Here is a 21645-nt window from a genome sequence, read left to right as displayed (position 1 = left end):
ATCAGACCCTAAGGTACAATATAAAAGGGAACTCGAAGCTATTGTTCAATATGGCTTTGAGCTGGGTATCTTGAATAGTAAGGAAAGATCATATTTGGTTCCTAAGGCCCCACGCACCCCAGTTATTTATTATTTGCCAAAAATCCATAAGCATCCCACCTGCCCCCTGGGACGCCCTATTGTTAGTGGCATTGATTCTATCTCATCCCGGGTGGGCAGGTATATTGATTTCTTTTTACAACCTTTGGTTTCCAAAATGCCGTCATATTTAAGAGATTCCCGTCATGTGATTAACCTGCTTTCTAATGTCACCCCTAAATCAGGGTGTTGGCTAGTGACAGCCGATGTCGCTTCATTATATACAGTGATACCACATAATCTGGGGTTATTTGCGGTAGAGTATTATTTAAGGCGCGACTCCGCATTATTTGATGAACAGATTTGTTTCATCATGCAGTTACTTCATTTTGTAGCCACCCGGAACTATTTTTGGTTTGGGGGTCAGTTTTACAGACAAGATAGAGGGGTCGCCATGGGGGCTAAATACGCCCCGAGCCTGGCTAACCTCTTTATGGCCCTATGGGAGGAGGATGTCATCTATGCCCATCGGAGACCACAGGTGGCTTTGTGGGCCAGATATATAGATGACGTCCTCCTCCTATGGGATGGCGATCGCCATGATCTGGACATCTTTATGAATATGCTAAATGACAATAATCGTGGCATAAGATTCGCTTACGAGGCAAGTCAGACTGAGATCAATTTCTTAGATCTTAAGATAAGTATTAAAGATGGACAACTTTCTACAGCAACCTATTTTAAGAATACTGATCGTAATTCTTACATACCTACAGATAGTTGCCATCACGAAGCCTGGTTAAGGTCAGTGCCGAAAAGTCAACTCATACGCCTGAAACGGAATTGTTCAGACCATGAGGAATTTCTGACTCAGGCTAATGTCTTGATTGAACGTTTTCTCGAGAAAGGCTACTCTGAGGTGTCCCTTAGAACCACATTGGATGAGGTTGCTACTATTGATAGGCACACTTTACTTAGTGATAAGGTTCTCAATAAAGATAGGACACCATCTGTACCGTTTATAACCACCTATTCTTTGCAGCATAGAAATGTGGCGAGGCTGATTAATAAATATTGGCATGTCCTTCGTAATGACCCCGTATTGGGTACCATTCTCCCGGCTAAGCCACAAATGGTATATAAAGGTGCTCCCTCACTTAAAGGGAGAGTGGCCCCCAATATCCTTGACCCTCCCCCAATCAAGAGGGGTTTTTTTGAGTATATGACTGGTTTTTACCAATGCAAAAAATGCAGAATATGCTCCCTGAGTGGATGTACACACAGGAGGACACATAAGTTCATTTCTACCAGTACGTTGGCCGAATTTGAAATCAAAACCTTTATCACATGTTCTACTGAGCGTGTGGTGTATTTATTGCAATGCCCTTGTGGATTGCAATACGTAGGGAGGACAAAGCGCCCTCTCTCCGTAAGGCTCAACGAGCATGTAACCAACATCCTGGCTGGTTTTCCTAAACATCCAGTTTCCAGACATTATCTGGAAACCCATAATCGTGACCCTAGGAAGACCATTTTTCTAGGGATTGATAGATATACCACACCCTGGAGAGGTGGTTCCTTATTAAGGGGGATCTCTAGGCTTGAAATGGCCTGGATATACAGGCTTAGGTGTTATACTCCGTTTGGGCTTAACGTTGAGGTAGACCTCAACGCCTTTCTTGACAACTCATGAACTTACTTGTTTACAACACGCCTATAGGGTTGTGAGAGCTACATACATATGAAAATGTACTTATTGATTTTGAAGGTTTAGGAATATTGACTAGTTACGATTTTTGTTTTGGATTATGCTGTCTAATGTAAACCCGTTTTGACCCTTTGGTGGCCTTACTCTATTGCTAACTAGGTAATGTCCACCAGTTGTCACTGGTTTTGTTCCTTTTCTGGCCATAAATTGTTGGTGATCTTAACAGTTATGGTCTTAACGTTTCGATGAAGTATGGCCCTATTTTGGGAACACATATGGTTCATACCACATATTGTCCAGGGTTTTAGTAATGACTGCCATACTTTTTACTGAGTATACCGGTTGGGACATTCATATAGGTCCATTAATTATCTGGTATGCCCCATTCCTGGTAAAAGCTTTCTTTTTCTGAATGTCCCTAATTCCCCTGGAATGGTGGCTGAGTTGTTATATAGGAGCATGGGTTTTTACAATGAGTGCCAATGTTTTATTGGAATACCAGATAGGGCACCCACCTAGGTCCACCAAGTATCCGATATACCTCATTCCTATTAAAGGTCCTCTTATTAATTTAACACTTCATCTACATTATAGGATGGCTGAGTGGGTATAATAACCTCCCTTTCTTCGAGGCACGTATGGTTTTACGGCTATTCAGCCTATTTGTTTTTATAGTTTTTATGTTTCTGTACGCAAGAAAACCCCCCTTTCTTTCAATACATAGCGGAGAAGTGAGATGATCCATAATTTCTATGGATTGCTACATGACTCTGTGGTCATTATAGCAAAAATCACCCAACTTTTTAAATAGAATTTGTATTTCTTTAAAAGAATGCTAATTGATTGATCCCCACTAGATGGCGTTATTCTAATCTTTATGGACAGACTCTGATAGGGCGACTCCTATTAATGTCCATTCCCCAAACGAGATTGTACTGGGAGGTCCAGCTAGTATGTCTAATGTTCTAGTGTTTTGCATTCTATGTACAAAGGTTCATCCTATGTTCAGCAGTTTTATGTTAACATCGGATGGGCTGATGAGCGTCACTTCCTGGTATCACATGGAGGCTTGGCGTATAGCAGCTTCCTGTTGACATTAGATGGGCTGATGAGCGTCATTTCCTGGTTCACAGGGAGGCTTGGTCTGTCCTAGGTACTTCCTGTCTCCCTAACCGGATATGGCCACCAGAGCGTCAGAACGAGGTATGGTGGTACAAGTGTATTTAAGGAGCGATGAGTCAGTGCGTCGCCCGTTCCTATGACAACGTCCAATAGGACGAAACGTACGTCGGAAGGCAGACGCGCTGACGTCATCGTTTCCACTCCATAACGAACGGGTGTATGCAGGCCGTCCGGCTGATTTTATACATGCTATTTTAACTGTTCCTTTTGGTAAGTGTGTTACCTTATCTATTAATAAACTGGTCAAACGGATTTACACTATGGTGGATATATTTTTTATCTCCTTGGGTCTCCATTACTGAGCCAATCAATACTGATGTATCCCGGGTGATCTTTCCTCCATGCTGAGACAGATGGTGATGTCCCCATTGAGCGGATTTCTGGCATAAGGCTTCATTACAACCTATCTCTGGTAATCATATACCTTCATAGGTGGTGGATTTTTTCACAAGATGTCTTTAAAGTCTTCAGTCACTATGGGTGGAATATAGTATAACAAGGACTGTTGATAACGGAAGTCACCTTTTTTCACGGACTGTGTGTTTTTTGGTTTCCTTATTCTAATTATGTTTCTAATTGCTACAATAATATAATATACTTATGTGGTTCATAGCACATTTTTTTTGATTTTCCACATCGTGTTGCAATTTGAGTTTAGTATTTTGATCACTTTATGATTTTCAATTATTTAATTATCATTTATGTCTAGCGCGGTTCCTTTATATATTTTACCTTTTTTCTTATATCTGAACATATGACAACAAAAACTCTCCCAGACACAAACTGTGGAACAAAGAACCCGGTTTATTGTTGTGGTAAATCAGTGTATTTATACAATGGATATAAAGGAATGTTGGTGAAGTGTGGTTTAATTAGCACAGCCTTGCAATTGCAGCTCCTCCGAGAAGTTGGAAAGTTCTTCACACAGCTGTTCATGCTCGGCATCCTGGCACTGCCTATCAGTTGGCCACATCTCCAACCAAGTGTCCTTGGTCACCATGTAGGAGTATCTGAAGGGAGATAATTGAGGTTAAACTTTTTATTTTGGATAGAGTGGAGAGGGATAAGAACACCTGTCAGGCTTTTATTGCTGTCTTTGTCCATGTAGACTCACCCTCTCTATTTGTCTTGCTTACCATTATCATCAAAAGTAAAAGAAATTCCCAAACTTTGAGTTGCCACCAGAACAGGAATAGAGAGAAAATCTTTCAATGGGACACTGGTTTCGTGACCCTGGTGACAACCAGGAATTTCCTCTCACTTCTTGTTTTGACTATGGGACAAGAAGGGAAGAGAACTCTCCCCAATGGTACACAGATGGCAAAAAAAAAAATGACAGGGATTATAAGCCTCCCTTACTATATCCATAATGAATACAAAGTGTTCCCTTTAGTTCTAATATAACCAATACTTTTTTGGATACCCAAAGAAATAGATTTTTGCCTTTCAACAATAACTAATGAGAATCCATTCTCTAATTCATTGGTCTCCATTGTAGTGTCCCTTTGCTTGCCTTCATCTGGCCCTTGGGGAAATGTTCCTCCCACTGACACCAATGATGGGTCATTATTCATCCCACCAATACAAATGATGGGTCACTATTGCTCCAACTAATACCAATGATAGGGGCACTATTGCTTCCACTGATACCAATGATGTGATGCTATTCCTTCCACTGGTACCAATGATGGGGCACTATTCCTCCCACTGACACCAATGATGGGGCACTATTCCTCTCAGTAATGCAAATGATGGGGCACTATTCCTCTCAGTAATACCAATGATGGGGCACTATTTCTCCCAGCAATACCAATGATGGGGCACTATTCCTCCCACTGACACCAATGATGGGGCGCTATTCCTCCCAGTAATGCAAATGATGGGGCACTATTCCTCTCAGTAATACCAATGATGGGGCACTATTTCTCCCAGCAATACCAATGATGGGGCACTATTCCTAACACTAATACCAATGATGGGGCGCTATTCATCCAACTAATAGCAATGAAGGGTGTACTATTCTTCCAAATAATACCAATAATGGGGCACTGTTCCTCCAACTAATACCAATGATGGGGCACTGTTCCTCCAACTAATACCAATGATGGGGCACTATTCCTCCCAATAATGGGGCACTATTCCTCCAACTAATACCAATGATGGGGCACTATTCCTCTCACTAATACCAATGATGGGGCACTCATTCTCCCACTAACACCAATGATGGGGCATTATTCCTCCCACTACTACCAATGATGGGGCACTATTCCTACAACTAATACCAATGAAGGGTGTACTATTCCTCCAATTAATACCAATAATGGGGCACTGTTCCTCCAACTAATACCAATGATGGGCAACTATTCCTCCAACTAATACCAATGATGGGGCACTATTCCTCCCACTAATACCAATGATGGGGCACTATTCCTCCCACTAATACCAATGATGGGGCACTATTCCTCCAGATAATACCAATGATGTAACAATCATACTAGCCTACCACTCAACTCAAAACTTAAATTTTGAAATCATTCCACATTAATCAAGTCCAGCATTTGTTTCTCTTCTTCAACATTCACCAAGCCGTAATAAAGAAGGGCCCCCTAAACCCCCCAAAAAAGGTTGATGTGAGAATAACTTCTGGACATAACGGGGTCTATTTATAAAAAAACACTAACACACTAACTGTCACACACATTCATGCAGGCTGGATGAATGCTCCCTGTGATTTCAGTAATAGCATTTTTTACAAATTACTGCGATCATCCGCTTCATCTAGTGGCCAAAATGTGTGTTCTGACCCACTTTTATGTCATTTTTATGTTGCATGTAATTTTTATGTTGATTTTTATTAACAGGGGTTCCTTCCAAATCCATCCGATACTACTGTATAAAAAGAAGTTTTAGCTTGACATACACTTTAAATAAGATATATATGTGAAAATAATATATTCATTTGAACTTTGAAAAGTCAATATAAGCGGCGCTTAAATAACACTTCTAAAGTGATAAAGTGAATATCTGTTTTTCACAGACCTACAACATAATCATACTAATAATACATCACATAAATCACCCTGTGCCAGTAGTGAAAAATATAATCTGTATAATATAAAAGATAAAGTCCATAAACTTGCAAATTTGTGGACTTTATCTTTTATATTATACAGATCATATTTTTCACTACTGGCACAGGGTGATTTATGTGATGTATTATTAGTATGTTTATGTTGTAGGTCTGTGAAAAAAACAGATATTCACTTTATCACTTTAGAAGTGTTATTTAAGCGCCGCTTATATTGATTTTTTACACTATTGTATTACAGTTCAAATTAATATATTATTTTTACATTTATTTATTTAAAGTGGCAGCTTCACTGAAATATTACTTTTATCTGTAAGCGCAGTGGTGGGAATGTAAAGGGGGACATTTGATCGAGGGGAGATGCCTGCATCCATGTATGAGGCAACAGTAATACTGATACCAAAACCAGAAAAAGACAGGAAGGAATGTGCGTCCTATAGACCAATATCTTTGTTAAATATCGACTACAAGGTACTGGCAAAGGTATTGGCTAAGAGGCTTAATGGGGTTATTCTATCTATTGTATCAGAGGATCAAACAGGATTTATGCTGGGGAAGTCCACTACAAATAATATCAGAAGAACTCAGCTGATGGTTCAGCTGAAAGATTATTTTCCAGAGTCGAGTGCCTTGGCATCGTTGGATACGGCCAAGGCATTCGACTCTATAGAATGGGAATTCCTACAGGCAGTGTTGGAAAAAAGTGGATTTGGGGAAGGATTCAGAAAATGGGTGAGAATATTGTATAAACAACCATGCTCTAACCTTTTGATAAATGGAATTCTGTCCCCCACAGTGAAATTGCAAAGGGGAACGAGACAGGGGTGCCCGCTGTCCCCCCAATTGTTCTCACTTGCTATAGAGGTACTAGCTAATAGATTTAGACAATCTAAAATATATAAAGGGTTTAGAGTGGGGGATAGGACTGAACACATAGGACTATTTGCAGATGACATCATATTATATATGGAGGATGCATATAGCTCATTAGGGGAGGCAATGAAGATAATAGAAACATTAAACATATAGAAACATATGGGATTAAAATAAATTGGCATAAATCTGCATTGATGTTATTAAGACCAGGAAAGGAGAGGAATTTTCAGACCCCATTAAAAATAGTGGACACTTTTAAATATTTAGGAATAAATATTACATTGGAAGCAGAAGAAGCCCTTAAAGCAAATATAGACCCCTTGGTAGAATATGTAAAGAACAAAGTGGGAGTATGGAAAAAACTACTGTTATCAATGGCAGGGAGAGTACAGTTGATTAAATCTATTATACTACCGAAGTGTCTCTATGTGATGGCGCATTCGGAGGTAAAAATACCAAAATATATATTCAAAAAATTTAATTCCCTGTTAACTAGATTCATCTGGGCAAATGGGCGTTGTAAATTAAAGCTCTCCACGCTACAAAGACCTAATACTGCAGCAGGACTGGCAATACCAGATCTATATTTATATTATTTGGCGGGGCAATTAAAACACTTAAGAACCTGGGTAGTGCATGAACGCGAAATGAGGGTGGAGAAATATTTACTAAATAAAATGCAGGTAGGAGATCTTCTGGTAGGATTAGAAATAGCAGAATTAAGAAGGACTGGAATAAAAATTCCTCTTCTAAAGCTGGCCAGGTCGGTGTGGAAGGAGGTAAAAAAATTAACGGGATATAGGGACATTCCACCAGAAATATCATTATGGAACAACCCAATGTTTGAAAAATTAGAAATATTTGACGATAGTAGTTACTGGAAACAGAACAAAACAAAAACTATTGGCCAGATGTATAATAACAATGTAATAGTGACATATGAGAATATGTGTAAACAATATAACCTCCAGAGTAGGGATGAGCCGAACACCCCCCGGTTCGGTTCGCACCAGAACCCGCGAACGGACCGAAAGTTCGCACGAACGTTAGAACCCCATTGACGTCTATGGGACTCGAACGTTCGAAATCAAAAGTGCTCATTTTAAAGGCTAATTTGCATGGTATTGTCCTAAAAAGGGTTTGGGGACCCGGGTCCTACCCCAGGGGACATGTATCAATGCAAAAAAAACTTTTAAAAACGGCCGTTTTTTCGGGAGCAGTGATTTTAATGATGCTTAAAGTAAAAAAAAAAAAGTGAAATATTCCTTTAAATATCGTACCTGGGGGGTGTCTATAGTATGCCTGTAAAGTGACGCGTGTTTCCCATGTTTAGAACAGTCCCTGCACCAAATGTCATTTTTAAAGGAAAAAATCTCATTTAAAACTGCTTGCGGGTTTAATGTCATGTTGGGTCATGGCAATATGGATGAAAATCAGTGAGACAAACGGCATGGGTACCCCCCAGTCCATTACCAGGCCCTTTGGGTCTTGTATGGATATTAAGGGGAACCCCGCACCCAAATTAAAATAAGGAAAGGTGTGGGGCCACCAGGCCCTATATACTCTGAACAGCAGTATACAGGCGGTGCAAACAAGACAGGGACTGTAGGTTTGTTGTTAAGTAGAATCTGTTTGTAATTTTGAACATTTTTAACGTGTTTAGCTCCAGCCAAAAAATCTTTTCTAAGCTTTTTGGAAAACATAGGGAAGGGTTATCACCCCTGTGACATTTGTTTTGCTGTCTTTCCTCCTCTTCAGAAGATTTCACCTCACTTTTTTGTCCCAATGAAAAATGTTTTTTGAAAATTTGGGTTTTTTTGTGGAACAAGGATTGGAAAGCATCAGTGGAAAGGAGAAATTGTTTTCCCATATTAACTCTTACAGGAGAGAATTTCCCTTCCTAGGGGTAGATTTCATCTCACTTCCTGTTGTCTCCTTCCGTTTGCAAATAGGAGTCGTTTGTAAGTTAGATGTTTGAAAGTAGGGTCCTGCCCTATATACTCAGCAGAAATTTGGGCCTTAGGTGTTGCTGTGGCCACAACACTGTAAGCCCTCACAGGGCCCTGCTGTGAAATATTAGATCAAGAATTGTAATTACATGCCCCTGTTGAACAGGAGCTGAAAAATTAGGCCTTAGGCACTGGTGCTGGTGCCACAACACTGCAACCCCTCACAGACACTCTAGTTGGAACGCAGGAACGAGCCCTGCTGCAAAGTATTGCATCAAAAATTGTAACTACACGCCCCTGTTAGACAGGGGCAGAAAAATTGGGCCTTAGGCACTGGTGCTGGTGCCACAACACTGCAACCCCTCACAGACACTCTAGTTGGAACGCAGGAACGAGCCCTGCTGCAAAGTATTGCATCAAAAATTGTAATTACACGCCCCTGTTAGACAGGGGCAGAAAAATTGGGCCTTAGGCGCTGGTGCCACAACACTGCAACCCCTCACAGACACTCTAGTTGGAACGCAGGAACGAGCCCTGCTGCAAAGTATTGCATCAAAAATTGTAATTACACGCCCCTGTTAGACAGGGGCAGAAAAATTGGGCCTTAGGCACTGGTGCTGGTGCCACAACACTGCAACCCCTCACAGACACTCTAGTTGGAATGCAGGAACGAGCCCTGCTGCAAAGTATTACATCAAAAATTGTAATTACACGCCCCTGTTAAACAGGGGCTGAAAAATTGTGCCTTAGGCACTGGTGGTGGCGCCCAGAACCAAAAATGTTCTTACAAGCTATCAGCGTGATGATTGAGGAGGAAGAGGATAATTACTCAGGGATAGTCACTCAGCATCAGCATAGGCAGTCTTTGAAGGGATCTGAGATTTCAAAAAAAATTATTCGGTTACATCAGCATCAGGTGCTTGGTAGCTGGTGGTGATCCAAGACTCATTCATTTTTATGAAGGTCAGCCGATCGACCGAGCCGGTGGACAGACGCACCCTGTGATCGGTTACCACGCCTCCAGCAGCACTGAATGTGCGTTCCGAAAGAACGCTGGATGCAGGACAGGCCAGTAGCTCAATTGCATACTGTGCAAGCTCTGGCCAGTGATCCATCCTCAAGACCCAGTAACCCAGAGGATTTTCGGTGGGAAAGGTGTCCAAGTCTGATCTTGCCCCTAGGTATTCCTGCACCATGTAAAACAGACGCTGGCGATGGTTGCTGGAACCGATCATACCTTGGGGCTGCGGACCAAAAAATTGTCTGAATGCATCGGTCAGACGGCCACCTTCTCCACCACTCCTTCTTTGACTGACCGAAGCCTCAGCAACACGTTGTCCAGAAACAGGAGTTTGTAACCTCCCAGTCTCTGGGAACGCGTTGCACAGACCTTTCTGCAAGGCCTCCCGAAGATGTTTCATCCTCTGCTCCCTCTGCGATGGCAAGATAAGGTCCGCAACCTTACCCTTGTAACGTGGATCAAGGAGGGTTGCCAGCCAGTATTGGTCCTTCTCCTTGATACCACGAATACGAGGATCCTTACGCAGGCTTTGCAGGATCAGGGAGGCCATGCAGCGTAGGTTTGCTGAGGCATTCGGTCCGGAGTCCTCTGGGTCACTAAGAACGACATGGTCCGCAGCCACCTCCTCCCAGCCACGTACAAGTCCATGTGTTTCTTGGGACTGATCCCTTAAAGACTGCTGCTGATGCTGAGTGCCAGGCTCCACCTCCATACTGAAACAATCTTCCTCCTCCTCCTCTTCCTCCTCGTCCTCTTCCTGTGTGATCGGCGGGCACGCAGGAACACTGTCTGGATAAAGGGGGCCTTGAGAGCTAAGGAAGTCCTCCTCTTCCTGCCTCTGTTCTGCCTCAAGTGCCCTGTCCATTATTCCACGCAGCGTGTGCTCCAACAGGTGGACAAGGGGGACAGTGTCACTGATGCATGCACTGTCACTGCTCACCATCCTCGTGGCCTCCTCGAATGGTGACAGGACAGTGCATGCATCCCTGATCATGGCCCACTGGCGTGGGGAAAAAAAACCAAGCTCCCCTGACCCTGTCCTGGTGCCATAGTCGCACAGGTACTCATTGATGGCCCTCTGCTGCGTGTGCAGCCGCTGCAGCATGGCCAACGTTGAGTTCCACCTGGTGGGCATGTCACAGATTAGGCGGTTCTTGGGCAGGTTAAACTCCTTTTGGAGGTCCGTCAGCCGAGCACTGGCATTATATGACCGGCGGAAATGCACACAGACTTTCCTGGCCTGCCTCAGGACATCCTGTAAGCCCGGGTACCTGCCCAAGAACCGCTGCACCACCAAGTTAAGGACGTGAGCCAAACAGGGCACATGGGTCATTTGTCCCTGTCGGAGGGCAGAGAGGAGGTTGGTGCCATTGTCGCAAACCACCATTCCTGCCTTAAGTTGGCGTGGCGTCAACCACCTCTGAACCTGCCCCTGCAGAGCTGACAGAACCTCTGCCCCAGTGTGGCTCCTGTCCCCCAAGCACACCAGCTCAAGCACCGCATGGCATCTTTTGGCCTGCGTACTTGCGTAGCCCCTTGAACGCCTACGGAGCACCGCTGGTTCCGAGGAAGAGGCCATGGAGGAAGAAGAAGAGGAGGGGGTGGAGGAGAGAGGTGTGTCACAATCAGCATTTTGGAGGCGTGGTGGCGGAACAACCTCCAACACTACTGCACCTTGTCCTGCATCCTTCCCAGCTGCCAGCAGAGTCACCCAATGCGCCGTGAAACTTAGGTAACGTCCCTGTCCATGCCTGCTGGACCATGAGTCAGCGGTAATATGCACCTTACCGCTGACCGCCCTGTCCAGCGAGGCATGGACATTGCCTTCCACATGCCGGTAGAGAGCCGGAATCGCCTTCCGTGAGAAAAAGTGGCGTTTGGGTACCTGCCACTGAGGAACCGCACATTCCACAAACTCACGGAAGGGGGCAGAGTCTACCAACTGAAAAGGCAGCAGTTGAAGTGCTAGCAATTTTGCCAAGCTAGCATTCAACCGCTGGGCATGTGGATGGCTGGGAGCAAACTTCTTTCGGCGGTGCAGCAGCTGGGGCAGGGAAATTTGCCTGGTACAATCTGACGTCGGTGTACCAAAAGCAGATTGCCCACAAGTACTTGGCTGTGACACACCTAATTCTACACCTTCATTCCTCTCACTGCAGGTCTCAGAGAGGACTGAAGGTCTAGTGGGGTTGGAAATCTCAGCTGATGAGGAGCAAGGAGAGATCCTCTTTGTTCTTTGGTGTGGGTCTTTTAGATACGCTTGCCAACGAACTGCATGGCAGGTCAACATATGTCTGGTCAAGCATGTGGTACCCAAGCGGGAGATGTTTTGGCCACGCGAGATACGCTTGAGACATATGTTGCAAATAGCAGCGGTGCGATCTGATGCACTCGTCTCAAAAAAGGCCCACACCAAAGAACTTTTTGAATAACGCGCAGAGACTGCAGCGCCCTGCACATGTGCAGCTTTGGGGTGTGATGCAGTCAATGTGCTGCCCTTAGGCTGGCCCCTGGAGGGCATCCTGCCTCGTTGGTGATGTGCCGCCGCCTCCTCCTCCTCCTCCTCCTCTCTCCTATCAGGCACCCACGTTGAGTCAGTGACCTCATCATCCCCTCCCTCCTCATCACTGGAGCAAACCTGGCAGTATGCTGCAGCAGGGGGAGCATGACTGCCAGATTGCTGTCCTTCTTGGGCACCCCCTCTGTCCGTGCTCATGTTACTGCCTTCATCGAGCTCAGTATCGTAATCAGAGCCTTCCAAACGCTGGGCATCCTCCTGGAGCATGTACCCAACACTGTGGTCAAACAGTTCGAGGGAATCCTCATGAGGACATGGTGGAGCTAGGGAAGGAGTCACTGATGACATTGAGCTGAGGGAAGAGGCCGCTGCTTTGCCAGACAAAGCACCCTGGGCATGGGTGAGAGAGGATGAGGAGGATGAGGACGGCTTGGTCATCCACTCGACCAAGTCTTCCGCATGTTGCGGCTCAACACGGCCAGCTGCCGAAAAAAAGGCCAAGCGTGTCCCATGGCCACGTGCTGATGAGGATGCACCATCTCCACGACCAGCACTAGACACAGAGCCTGCTTGCCCTCTCTTATTGGCTTGTGACTGTCTGCCTCTCCTTCTTGGCCTTCCAGACATACTAATGGCCTGTAGCTGCACTAAGCTGGGATAGAACACCTGTAATTTTCTTCAAGTAGCTTTATATACTGTAACCAGACAAGCCTGCCTGTCAGTAGGAAGATAACAGGAACGGATCTAGCTGAACACTGTGAGCAGGACGCACTGTACTAAATGTAAATAGTCTAGCTGCCTGACCGTGGTACTAATAGGATCAAATAGAACACCTGTAATTTTCTTCAGGTAGCTTTATATACTGTAACCAGACAAGCCTGCCTGTCAGTAGGAAGATAACAGGAACGGATCTAGCTGTACACTGTGAGCAGGACGCACTGTACTAAATGTAAATAGTCTAGCTGCCTGACCGTGGTACTAATAGGATCAAATAGAACACCTGTAATTTTCTTCAGGTAGCTTTATATACTGTAACCAGACAAGCCTGCCTGTCAGTAGGAAGATAACAGGAACGGATCTAGCTGAACACTGTGAGCAGGACGCACTGTACTAAATGTAAATAGTCTAGCTGCCTGACCGTGGTACTAATAGGAAAATAGAACACCTGTAATTTTCTTCAGGTAGCTTTATATACTGTAACCAGACAAGCCTGCCTGTCAGTAGGAATTTAACAGGAACGGATCTAGCTGAACACTGTGAGCAGGACGCACTGCACTAAATGTAAATAGTCTAGAAGATAACAGGAACGGATCTAGCTGAACACTGTGAGCAGGACGCACTGCACTAAATGTAAATAGTCTAGAAGATAACAGGAACGGATCTAGCTGAACACTGTGAGCAGGACGCACTGCACTAAATGTAAATAGTCTAGAAGATAACAGGAACGGATCTAGCTGAACACTGTGAGCAGGACGCACTGCACTAAATGTAAATAGTCTAGAAGATAACAGGAACGGATCTAGCTGAACACTGTGAGCAGGATGCACTGCACTAAATGTAAATAGCAGGAACGGATCTAGCTGAACACTGTGAGCAGGACGCACTGCACTAAATGTAAATAGTCTAGAAGATAACAGGAACGGATCTAGCTGAACACTGTGAGCAGGACGCACTGCACTAAATGTAAATAGCAGGAACGGCTCTAGCTGAACACTGTGAGCAGGACGCACTGCACTAAATGTAAATAGCAGGAACGGATCTAGCTGAACACTGTGAGCAGGATGCACTGCACTAAATGTAAATAGTCTAGAAGATAACAGGAACGGATCTAGCTGAACACTGTGAGCAGGACGCACTGCACTAAATGTAAATAGCAGGAACGGATCTAGCTGAACACTGTGAGCAGGACGCACTGCACTAAATGTAAATAGCAGGAACGGATCTAGCTGAACACTGTGAGCAGGACGCACTGCACTAAATGTAAATAGCAGGAACGGATCTAGCTGAACACTGTGAGCAGGACGCACTGCACTAAATGTAAATAACAGGAACGGATCTAGCTGAACACTGTGAGCAGGACGCACTGCACTAAATGTAAATAGCAGGAACGGATCTAGCTGAACACTGTGAGCAGGACGCACTGCACTAAATGTAAATAGCAGGAACGGATCTAGCTGAACACTGTGAGCAGGACGCACTGCACTAAATGTAAATTGCAGGAACGGATCTAGCTGAACACTGTGAGCAGGACGCACTGCACTAAATGTAAATAGTCTAGAAGATAACAGGAACGGATCTAGCTGAACACTGTGAGCAGGACGCACTGCACTAAATGTAAATAGCAGGAACGGATCTAGCTGAACACTGTGAGCAGGACGCACTGCATTAAATGTAAATAGTCTAGATAGAAGATAACAGGAACGGATCTAGCTAAACTGAATACAGTGTATATATATATATGCAACACCTGGGATGCATATATATACACAATACACTGTAAGTGCAGCTAACTGACTGACTGTTCTGCCTAATCTATCTAACTCAAATCAAATGACACTGTCTCTCTCTCTCTCTCTCTATCTCTCAGCACACCAGAACACACACTACACAGGGCCGCCGTGCAGGCGGCCTTATATAGTGTGGGGTGTGTACTAAATCCCCTGAGCCATAATTGGCCAAAGCCACCCTGGCTTTGGCCAATTACAGCTCTCTCTACTGACGGCGCTGTGATTGGCCAAGCATGCGGGTCATAGTGCATGCTTGGCCAATCATCAGCCAGCAATGCACTGCGATGCCGCAGTGAATTATGGGCTGTGACGCGCCACACGAATTTAGCGCGAACGGCCCATAACGTTCGCAATTCGGCGAACGATCGAACAGCCGATGTTCGAGTCGAACATGGGTTCGACTCGAACACGAAGCTCATCCCTACTCCAGAGTAAACAATTTTGTAGATACCTACAGCTAAGACACTTACTACGAGAACAGTTTGAAAGGAAAGAACCAAAAATCTCTAGATATCCCCTCATAGGAATATTAAAATCTCAAGGACCAAAAGGGACTGATATCTAAGTTGTATTCACACTTGCTACAGAGTAAAATAAAGGGGGACCTGGTGGGCGTGAGAGAAAAATGGCAGGGAGTCATCCCGGGAATGAGTGAACAGGACTGGGATAAAATCTGCTCCTCGCACCTGAAAGTATCGCCGGCAATAAACAATAGAATAATTCAATTAAATATAATACATCAGACATATTTGGCACCAAATAGACTATATAGGATGGGGAGGATGCAGGCGTCAGACTGTACAAGATGTGGAGAGGGAGGAGCGGATTTCATCCATGTCATGTGGCAGTGTGGATGTATAGGAAGGTATTGGCAACAGGTAGTTAAGAAACTAGGAAAAGTCATAAATAAACCTATGACAGCTACGGTGGAGCTATGTTTGCTGGGGGTGGTAAAAGATAGGGTGTGTGGTTACACTAGGATATTTTTGCAAAAAGTATTATTCCTGGCCCGAAAACAAATAGTGGAAAAATGGATCCAGCCAAGCCCACCTACAATAAATCAGTGGGTGAGGGTGGTAAACCAGGTGGTCCCATGTGAGAAAATAATGTATGAACAAAGAGGAAATATGCAGAAATATGATAAGGTTTGGGCAAAATGGAATAAATCACATTTGACGACAGATATAGGAAGACCAGAAATGACAGTATAAAATGAGTAAAAGGAGAAAGAATTAGTGACCATAAGATGAATGAGAGGGAAGAGTGAGTGTAAGAGTGGGAATGATAATGATATTTATGTAAAATTTGTGGAAGAAAAAGTATAGAAATGATAATGTAAGTTGTGTCAAATAACTTGTAAAGTAAAATTTTGCAATAAAGAGTTTAAAAAAAAAAAAAAAAAAGCGCAGTGGTGGGAACTCAAGAGGGGCAAATTTTTGCTTGGTTACCATTGGTCTTTCAAGATATATATGTGATTTAATATAGCTTCCCTGTCACTTACCCAGAGCCCAGGTTCCACAGATCCTTGGCAACTCCCCACACCACATAATCTTGGCCCACTACGAGATTTAGAGCTTTACGGCACTTTGCATGGCTGATGAAATTGCGTTTATCATCTTTCTCAACCACATCCGTTCCTGGTGGTGATAGGAAAATACATACATATGAAAAGTAAAGTCCTAATCCATGGATACAACCATAACTTTTTTAAAGTATAAGCAAACCTGACCACTAAAAAAAGTTTTACCGTGTGAATGTCATTTTAAAAAGTATTTTCTACATTTTCGAATCTGCAGTCTTCATTCAAATATTAACTGTCCATCCTGCCATGCTCAGGCCCCTACTGGTATCTCCCACTTGTGCTCCTGTGTTGTCAGTCACCCAGTCAAGTTGTTGTGCAGGCATGATCTGCTGCTGTCACCATTATTATCATTAGGAAGTTCGCTCTGAGAATTGCCATGTAGCCATCGCTGGAGCGAGTGTATGTGGACAGGAGAAGCTGCACAACCAGCAACGCTGAGATGCAGCAGTACCAAAACTACTGTAAAGGTTACTCAGTTAGGCCTCTTTCATATGGGTCTAACTTCTGATTCATGATCCATGGTGGATCACGTTGTAAGCAGCCGCTGGCCCATGGTTGGCAGACGATTGGGAGGGGATATGCCGCCTCTCACATTCATGTTTGAAGAGGGATTTCCCACAGAAATCCATATCTACCTGACTGAAACCACATCCACTAGACCTCACAGTATAAGGCACAGCCCCGTTCACCTCCATAGGCAGTGGTGGCAGGCAGTATCGCCCTTTGACCGTGACATGCCCTATTTGCTTTGTTTCATACCAATGACTATGGGGTTGTCCAGTACCCATTGACAGGTGGTTGAGATGAGTTAAAAGCATTCCTCAACCCCTTGCTTTGGCTGCCTGACAGTGCCCAAGTGAAAGGGGCCTTACATTTTACATTTACTTACAGTTTTCTTTAAAACCAGTCCTTGGGTCCATCACTGTGTATCAACTATGAGGCTATTGTAGTCTAAGGCCTGAGACAACAACTATTACTTTATGGACGGTGTATGTACAGAAGTTCCTATTCCATGCATTACCTGGTTTTATGACAAGTGTAATGGTCATCACATAGGTAAAGTAGTTGTCTTCCTCCTTGATTTGGCTGAGTGTTGTCCTGTATACTGTTAACACACACAAAAAAAATAGTGATTTAAAGTATCTTACACCACATTTTGATGCATTTGATATTTTCCTGGGTAACTGAAGTTATCCCTTGTATGTGCCCTTTCATCCTACTGGTCATACTTGAATTATCATCTGTCCAGGATTCTGATGTTGCAGTTCCTATTGCTGTTGTTCAGCTCTTTTTACCAACCTATGGAATTCACCAGGCTCTATTGAAAAATACCCAGCTACCACATTTTCTTAGCACAGTCATCTCTCTAAAGTAAGGCCATTTTGCCAACAGGTATTAATGTTCCTTGCTTGGTTGTGCAGTTGGATCGATTTATTGACTAATGACCAGTATCTGCTAAGTGGGCAGTTGATAACCCCTATTGAACCTTGACGATTGGCCAAAAGGTGCACAATGGGTAGAGCTTTCATTTTCACACGATATTCCTCCTGGTCCAAATTTTCATACCCCACAACTAGATTAAACTACCTTCCCCTTACATATACCTAATGACTCCAACTGCTGGTTTTCATCTGATCATGTACAACTGGGCTCTGTGATCAGCACAAATATGGCCATTGGCATGTAATCAGGGCAATTCACCAACAATCCTGCTTTGCACACATTCTAAAATTGTATCATGCAGAGATTTCTCATAAGACATCTAGAGCATCTAAGGACATTATTCTTTTAGTGAAAATTCCAATGTATAGATTTTTACTCTGGTATACACTGGATCATTGGAAACCAAGTACTGTAGATACTCAGGGTTTAGTGGCACACAAAGTCCAGTCTAAGGGGTCTATTAAACAAAGTTTTCACAGAATCTTCACCAATTAGAAAATTAGGAATTCAGAAAAACATTGAATGTCCAATCTTTGTCAATTCAGTGCAATTAACACTGACTACCATCAGCAAGGGCTTAAGGATCCAGGGAAAAGTATGGAGTTTGGTCTCTAGTGTTCAAGCAGACCCTCAGCCCTTACTACTATTACTCTGATAACTTCTACAAAATGTGTAAACAAACCATGGTCAACCAGGCACAACCCCACTCGTCCATGATATGGAAAGTTATCATGTTCCTTAGACAAAATCACACAACCAAAACCAGCAGGTCTGTAAAGGTTCTCATTTATCCAGGTCATGGTATAGTTAGTCGCAATCAGCTGGACTTGTTCTGTATTTGTTCAATATTACAGAATAAGTCCAACTGAATGTGACTAACTAGTACTATGAGCAAAAACCAGCAAGCACCTCCTTCTCCTCCTCTAAAAGTCAGCTTCTGACTTGTCCAGAAAACCCCACAGTGGTGATAAAGGGTGCACATTGACAGACAGACCACATTGGCTCTGCTCAGCCTTTTAGACTCAGCTACAGTCACTGTTTGTACTCCTATTGGGGTGGATTGCTTTTCATTTCCTGTTCTGGTGATTCCTGTGTAAACCCCCCCCAGGCACAGAGAAGTACTGTAATAGAATGACAGTAGAATTTTATAATTGGTCCATAATGTTGACCTGGCCATACACCAGTAGAATTTAATTTGGACTCTTTTGTGCCAGCAAAGTCAACTAATTGTATTTAAAAACTATTGAAGCCATAAAACCATGGTTTCCATACATTTCACTGTTGATAGCTATATAGCCTAAAATAACTGCATGCAGTTTAGAATAAGGCCCCTTTCACACTGGGGCGGTGGGGGCGTCGGCGGTAAAACAGCACTATATTTAGCGCTGTTTTACCGTCGTTTTTGCGGCTGTATTCAGCAGCTAGCGGTGCGGTTTTAACCCCTGCTGGCGGCCGAAAAAGGGTTAAAACCGCTCGCATGGCACGGCTATAGCCGCAGTATTGCCGCGGTTTAGCCTCGTTGCCCCATTGATTTCAATGGGCAGGAGCGGTGAAGGAGCGGTGAATTCACCGCTCCTTCACCGCTCCAAAGATGCGGCTAGCAGGAGTTTTTTTCTTCTCCTGCCAGCGCACCGCTTCAGTGTGAAAGCCCTCGGGCTTTCACACTGAACAAACAGCAGTGGCTGTTTTGGGTCGGTTTGCAGGCGGTATTTTTTAGCGCAATAACGCCTGCAAACCGCCCCAGTGTGAAAGGGGTCTAAATGGCTCTGTAATAAGTTATATTTGCATTGTACTGTACACCAGCAGTTCTGGATGTGCATCTAGAGGGATGGATAATTGTAATGGTTCCGTCCACTGTCCTGAAATGAGGAATAATTCTCCCTTTTTTGGTATATGGAACAGAAGGAGACATGCAAAAATTTTCTGTTTTAAGAAGGCTTTACTGTCCTATTCAAAAGCCCTTAAAATGTCAACCAGACCTGCTATTTCAAAGGAAACCCAAATTTATTACAAAGATTTATTTTGTGCCTAAACATGCACAATGCAGTATGTGTGATTTTTTTTTTCAATGAAAACCACATTCTCAGTTAGGATTTTGTTTGTTTAGGAACAATTTTCCACCCTGATCCTTTGAATTTGCTCATCACTACAGTCAATTTAACCCCACTGATCATTTGAAAATCCAACAATCATTATCAAAATATACATTTTTGGAGTTAAACTTTACTGGTGTGTGGCCAGCTTTAGTGTTTGCCTTCAGTTTTAAGTTGCTAAATTAAATAATATAACAGTGAGTTACCATAGTCCACACCAACTTCACACGCCTTAGTAAATCGTACATTTGCGTCCACCTCCTCTAACTGTTGCTGCAGGAAGCAATTTTCTACAAAATAAAAGGTAAGTGATATTATAGTTTGTTAGTATTTTTGTAAAGATACAGTATCTCACAAAAGTGAGTACACCCCTCACGTTTTTTGTAAATATTTTATTATATCTTTTCATGTGACAACACTGAAGAAATGACACTTTGCTACAATGTAAAGTAGTGAGTGTACAGCTTGTATAACAGTGTAAATTTGCTGTGCCCACAAAATAACTCAACACACAGCCATTAATGTCTAAACCGCTGGCAACAAAAGTAAGTACACCCCTAGGTGAAAATGTCCAAATTGGGCCCATTTAGCCACTTTCCCTCCCTGGTGTCATGTGACTCGTTAGTGTTACAAGGTCTCAGGTGTGAATAGGGAGCAGGTGTGGTAAATTTGATGTTATCGCTCTCACTCTCTCAGACTGATCACTGTAAGTTCACCATGGCATCTCATGGTAAAGAACTCTCCGAGGATCTGAAAAAAAGAATTGTTGCTCTGCATAAAGATGACCTAGGCTATAAGAAGATTGCCAAGACCCTGAAACTGAGCTGTAGCACAGTGGCCAAGACCATACAGCGGTTTAACAGGACAGGTTCCACTCAGAACAGGCCTCGCCATGGTCGACCAAAGAAATTGTGCACATGCTCAGCGTCATATCCAGAGGTTGTATTTGGGAAATAGACATACAAGTGCTGCCAGCATTGCTGCAGAGGTTGAAGGGGTGGGGGGTCAGCCTGTCAGTGCTCAGACCATACGCCACACACTGCATCAAATTGGTCTGCATGGCTGTCGTCCCAGAAGGAAGCCTTTTCAAAAGATGATGCACAAGAAAGCCCGCAAACAATTTGCTGAAGACAAGCAGACTAAGGACATGGATTACTGGAACCATGTCCTGTGGTCTGATGAGACCAAGATAAACTTATTTGGTTCAGGTGGTGTCAAGTGTATGTGGCGGCAACAAGGTAAGGAGTACAAAGACAAGTGTGTCTTGCCTACAGTCAAGCATGGTGGTGGGAGTGTCATGGTCTGGGGCTGCAAAAGTGCTGCCGGCACTGGGGAGCTACAGTTCATTGAGGGAACCATGAATGCCAACATGTACTGTGACACACTTAAGCAGTGCATGATCCCCTCCCTTCGGAGACTGGGCCACAGGGCAGTATTCCAACATGATAACGACCCCAAACACACCTCCAAGACTACCACTACCTTGCTAAAGAAGCTGAGGTTAAAGGTGATGGACTGGCCAAGCATGTCTCCAGACCTAAACCCTATTGAGCATCTGTGGGGCATCCTCAAATGGAAGGTAGAGGAGCGCAAGGTCTCT

At 43.7% G+C, this 21645-nt stretch overlaps 1 protein-coding gene across 1 annotated transcript in view; it reads right to left on the bottom strand.

Annotated features, from left to right (window-relative positions):
* Positions 1-3752: 3752 nt before the first annotated feature.
* Positions 3753-21645, bottom strand: part of LOC141133434 (venom factor-like) — a 164019-nt gene continuing 146126 nt past the window's right edge. The window contains exons 38-41 of the mRNA XM_073622821.1: positions 20252-20335; positions 17531-17614; positions 16429-16564; positions 3753-3978 (exon numbers count right to left, since the gene is read on the bottom strand). Of these exons, the coding sequence (XP_073478922.1) occupies positions 3837-3978; positions 16429-16564; positions 17531-17614; positions 20252-20335 (446 nt within the window). The 3' untranslated portion in view covers positions 3753-3836. The remainder of the gene's footprint in view (positions 3979-16428; positions 16565-17530; positions 17615-20251; positions 20336-21645) is intronic.

The sequence above is a fragment of the Aquarana catesbeiana genome, linkage group LG03 (genome assembly GCF_042186555.1).
Source record: "Aquarana catesbeiana isolate 2022-GZ linkage group LG03, ASM4218655v1, whole genome shotgun sequence".
Classification (NCBI taxonomy): Eukaryota; Metazoa; Chordata; class Amphibia; order Anura; family Ranidae; genus Aquarana; species Aquarana catesbeiana.
Note: the sequence above shows the minus strand (reverse complement) of the source record. Positions and strands in the feature narration are given on the sequence as shown.